Below are 5,121 nucleotides of genomic sequence, written 5' to 3' on the forward strand. Positions count from 1 at the left end.
TCTCCTGCGGCCCAGTCCAACGAACTATATGGTACATTATGAGCTTTTTGCCTTTGGGCGAGTATCATACAGTTTTTACTCTATATAAGGATGTACAAAAGTGTTGCTTAAAAGTATATTTGCAGTTGGGCTAAAGCTTGCATCTGCTAAAAAACAAAAAGATAAGATGTGTCCATTCATCCGTCAGTGTTTTCAAATTTGTTTTCATGTCCATGTGCTCAGGGAGAGCAGGGTCTGAGAGCAAGAGGTAGGGGAAGAACCTACACGGGGGAAAAAGTTGGGGGGGGTAGAGGACAAGAGGGCTATTTGACCCCCCCCAGATTTAATTTAATCAGCTGTAGCAGTGCAAGGGGGATAGATTTAAAGCAAACCTCCAATAATTAGATTCTACACCTGGTAAAGAACAAATTTATAAATTTTCCATATACAGAATCCAATTATTGTTGGGGCTGTCTTACAATCAGGTTTGTCTTATATTTGAGTAAATATGGTACAGTAAAAGCTCTGTTATCTGGCATCCCCTGGGAACGGGGAATGCCAGATAACAAAATATGCCGGTTAATCGAGTGGTCCCAGCCGCTGCTTCTCACGCCGCATCTGGGGTGTCCCTCCACTCCTTCCGCAGCATCGCTGCTCTTCCTGCAGGGCCCCCGGGCCGTGGAGGCTCGGTAGCACAGCCTGCTTTGCCCCAAGTCATGGGGGCTTGGAGAAACTAGAAGTGCTACGGTGGGCACTTCTGGTTTCATTTTACCTTACAAGCCAGCATGCCGGTTAGTGTACGATGCCAGATAACAGAACTTTTACTGAATATAGATATCTTGCCCTGCTGGCTTACAAACAGAGGGTTATTGCATTGGGTTAGGTTTCCAGTTCCAGCAAATGGGTTCAATTCTAATTCAAAGGAATATGAATTAGTCTCATTCTATTGCCTCCATGGATATTTTTGCTCATCATAAGAGTTAGCTATATTTTATAGTGTAAGTACAAGAAAAGCCCCAAAGGTGCAGGACTGGTGTACATTAATATGTCTGTATGGAAAGAGTTATGCTGTCTCACTTGAAACTGAAAATCAAAAAACTAAAACCTATGGAAAGAGTTATGCTGTCTCACTTGAAACTGAAAATCAAAAAACTAAAACCTATGTATAAAGAATAATTCTTGAAACTGCATTTTTTCCACATTTAAGTCTGTACTAGAAATGGATACTATTATGAAAATAAGAAGCAAACCAAGAAAAGTGTTAAATCCCATTCCCTTTCCCAAAAGTAACATGTCATGCTGATGTGCCATAAGATATTTGTGTTACCACAACTGGGTTTGAAGGCCACATGCTGACAGAAAAACTAGCAACTGAATGAAAAAAAATGTCAAGTAATTTTTATTTCTAAGCAGCTGTAGTTTATACAAGTCAGTATTAAAAATCCTAAACTTGGTGCAGATCCAGGCCCCCTGTCCCATACTCTTCAGAGTCACCTCTCTAACCCTGAGGCACTTGCCCAAGAATGTGCCTAGCTCTGACCATGTGCTTTTACAGACAAGATCAAGTTCACACTTTAAACTTTCCTTCCCATCCCCACTATTTACTTTACTTCATTCTGTCACCTAGTTAAGAAGCACAATCACCTCATCCTTGGATAGCTTCCAATCATCATTAAGATCCATTTCTTGGAATGACTCATGTGATCTTGGTCCATTTCTGATTTCTAGTAGGTCAATGTTGAATATAAGTGTGCTCTCAGGTGGAATTTTTCCTATCAAAGATGTTAGACATGGAGACAAAATTAAAGACAAAATGAACTGAGTACCTTAGGAAGTCTATCAACATTTGAGGAAAGATTTCTTGTAAGCCAGGTTATTTGAAGAAATTTAAGATATCAGGCAGCTGGACTATGATATTTTCCTCTCATACAACACAAACCTTTCCCCCAGAAATCACACCCCAAAACTGGGGCACATGTATTATACAGGGAAGCTGATTTTCTGACTGGGATAGAAGTACCTTGCTTTGATTCCTGCTCCACAGTACAGTGACTCTTGTATTACTATTCAGGCAGCTGAGAGTGTCAATTGACTTAATGGCTTACAGTATATGAGACAGTTTATGAAGACAGTAAGTACATGACTGACCTGTACTGGAATAACCTTCTGATTGCCAGCTGTGCTGGCTTTAAGGCAACAGAACAGATTCTTAGCTTATTTCCAAGTATATTATCTGACTGTATATCTGCCCACTGTACATATATTAGGCAAGTTATTTAATTTTACATGCATTTGAATTGGCAGCTGATTTACTAGGAGGTCAAAATGGTTGTATTTTTAAATTCACCACACGTGGGCTCTTACAACGGCTTTCAGCATTTATTTCCAGTCAGTAAAATAGATAAGCACCTTCATCCATGGTAGTGATTAAGCTATCAGAAGTAGATTTCCTCTTTGGCATACCATGTTATTTTGTTCCCTCTGCTTAGAGGACACAGAAGAGTAAATATCCTTGCAAACCATATGCCAGACAAGAGCCCTGCTGAGAACATTCTGAGATCTCTGGGACAGTTTCCTCCCTGTAATCCCATATAATACTTTGGGATTTACAATCTCCCAAGATCTTAACTATTCAGAATCACAGCAAAAGATATGCTAAAAGCCATCTGACAGGTGGAAATGAGCAGTGGGTCCCAGTACTACAGCTCAATTGATTGTTGACAGATGTGGAGGGCAGAGCAGGGAATATACTTCATGGCATTGCAGGAAAGAAAGCATGACTCATTCCCCAGGTTACAGAGCAAGGGCAGGACAAATAACTGAGTGGCTGGTAATATCACATGTGAGCACTGAGCAAAATAATGCAGAGAAAAAAGAAATAATTCAGTTACTCCATGTATCTGATAGTTTTAGCTCTTCAGCAAACATTTCAAATTAAAAGAATGAATACTTTTGAAATTTGAGGGCCAAATCTCTGCTACCTTGTGCACAGTGTCAGCAATCAAGTGTTGCCTTAAATGGTACCAAATCAGAATGATACTATCTGTCATCCACTTTGTCCTGTTACTTATACCTGTGCACAGTGATAAAGAATTTGGCATTATAGGTGCACTACAGTCAACTGGCTGACCAAGGTATATTACTTTCAAATTCTCCTCTATAAGCAAGCTTACAGAATACTTACATGCTTGCGACAATACAGTACAGGATTAAGAACACACTGAGCTTGGGGAGGTTTGAGATGTATTACCTTTCCCTTCTTTTCCATAACCAAGGGATGGTGGAATTGTCAGTTTCCGCTTCTCTCCTACACACATATCTTTCAAGCCTTTGTCCCAGCCTTTAATAGCTTCCTTTATGCCAAGCGTAAACCACATGGGTTGACCATTGTTATGCTTGTGGCTGAAAAGAATGGTATAAAATACTTATGGTATAAACTGCAGAAACCTAAAGATTAACTATTATGCCACGTTGAACAGGCTCACATTATAGACCTTTAGCCAGAATCCCTAAACAATAACTGGACCTCTTTAGAGAAAGCAGGCTAGGCTTTGCTCATTTAAGTCTCTATATAAAGACAAAAAAAAATCTAGAGAGGTGTGAAGTTAAAATACCTTTATTGCTTGAGCAATACCAATTTGTAGGGCTAATACCACATTTTCTTTTTATATTAGAAGCAGCAAATCTCCCTTGTTTCTCTGGTAATAAATTCCCACTTAAATGATTATTGGTCAGTATAGAAAAGCTCCTATAGTATTTGGAACTATTATCAGTATAAGCTCTTATTAGTAAATAAGAAGATTAATAAGAATCTCTTATTAGTATATAGTCATACCTATGCTGATTACTTGGGAGACTGCATATATATAGTCAAATCATTACTTTGATTACATATATAGTCATGCCTATGTCCAATCACCCTCACCCTACACCCACCAGTGGAGCAAAGCAAAATTCCAGGCATTTGGTCAGGGTGGGGGCTGCAGCTGCGACAAGGCAGGGGGAACTTTGAGGGCAGCGGGGAAATCTGTGACCAGCCGGGGCTGGTGCCTGTGCTTGTTGCAAGGGCTGAGCAGCCAGGAGATACTGCTGTGGGGAAGGAGGGGGGTCATGATCAACCTGCCTGGCACTGTGCAGCAGCCCCATCCCAGGGTTGGGGGTGCCACAAGCCTCCTCTTCTCTTCCCTCCAGCCCATGATGAGGCCAGACACACTCCACCACTGCCTGCATGAATCAGAGCTGCTGCGCTCCAGCCTGATCAAGATGGTGAAAGTTGGGGCTCCTCCAGCAGGACTGGGAGTGCAGGGGGCTGTGGGTCAGGAGTGAGGGGCACAGGGAGGAGGGGGAGGTGGAGGGAACTGGCAGTGCCAGGGCGTTGCAGGCTGGGAACCCAGGGTGGCAGGGTATGGCAGTTTGGGAGTGAGGGACACTGGCAGAGCTGGGGGGGTGTGGCTTGGCAGTGAGGGGCAACAGCGGGGCATGGCATCGGTGTGTCACTGCCCCACTGTCATATTCCCCTGCCACCCCCTCATGAATGACAGGTGTCCTTTCTTTTTGGACCTGGAAATATGGCAACCCTACATGGCCTTACATGTTGAAAAAATGGAATGAGTCAATGCTTAAATAACTTAAAATTCTGGACCCCGGAGACTACAGGGAACAGAATCTCCCTGCTGGTAACACTTGGAAAATCCCATTGCTAGCAGCTCGACACTTGCGGGTACTCAGATATTAATTTGGAAAAGAGATTTTAGAAAAACGTTGGAAAAAGCACCTTCAACGTTACTTTCTGCATGAGAACATAAAAGCCATATTGGGTCAAGTCACTTGACCCAGTATAGGGTCTCCAGCAGCAGAAAACAGTAAATATTTTAGAGGGAAAGTAGAGTGACTCAGCCTCTGTAATGCTCTTCCTTGTAGCTCCCAAAGAACCAGTCCCTTCCTGAATTATAGTTTCATAGTTTCTAGGGTCGGAAGAGACCTGAGCAGATCATCTAGTCTGACCCCCTGCCATGGCAGGAAGAGCACTGGGGTCAAATGACCCCAGTAAGGTGGTCATCCAACCTCCTCTTAAAAACCCCCAGGGTGGGAGCCTGCACCACCTCACTTGGAAGCTGGTTCCAGACTCTAGCCACCCTGACC

At 42.7% G+C, this 5,121-nt stretch overlaps 1 protein-coding gene across 1 annotated transcript in view; it reads right to left on the minus strand.

Moving 5' to 3' along the window:
* FKBP14 (FK506 binding protein 14) overlaps positions 1-5,121 on the minus strand; it is a 20,388-nt gene that overhangs the window by 12,118 nt on the left and 3,149 nt on the right. Inside the window, exons 2-3 of the mRNA XM_019508647.1 lie at positions 3,230-3,381; positions 1,624-1,751 (exon numbers count right to left, since the gene is read on the minus strand). Coding sequence (XP_019364192.1) covers positions 1,624-1,751; positions 3,230-3,381 — 280 coding nt within the window. The remainder of the gene's footprint in view (positions 1-1,623; positions 1,752-3,229; positions 3,382-5,121) is intronic.

This window comes from Gavialis gangeticus, unplaced genomic scaffold (genome assembly GCF_001723915.1).
Source record: "Gavialis gangeticus isolate Ggan-Ray unplaced genomic scaffold, GavGan_comp1, whole genome shotgun sequence".
NCBI lineage: Eukaryota > Metazoa > Chordata > Crocodylia > Gavialidae > Gavialis > Gavialis gangeticus.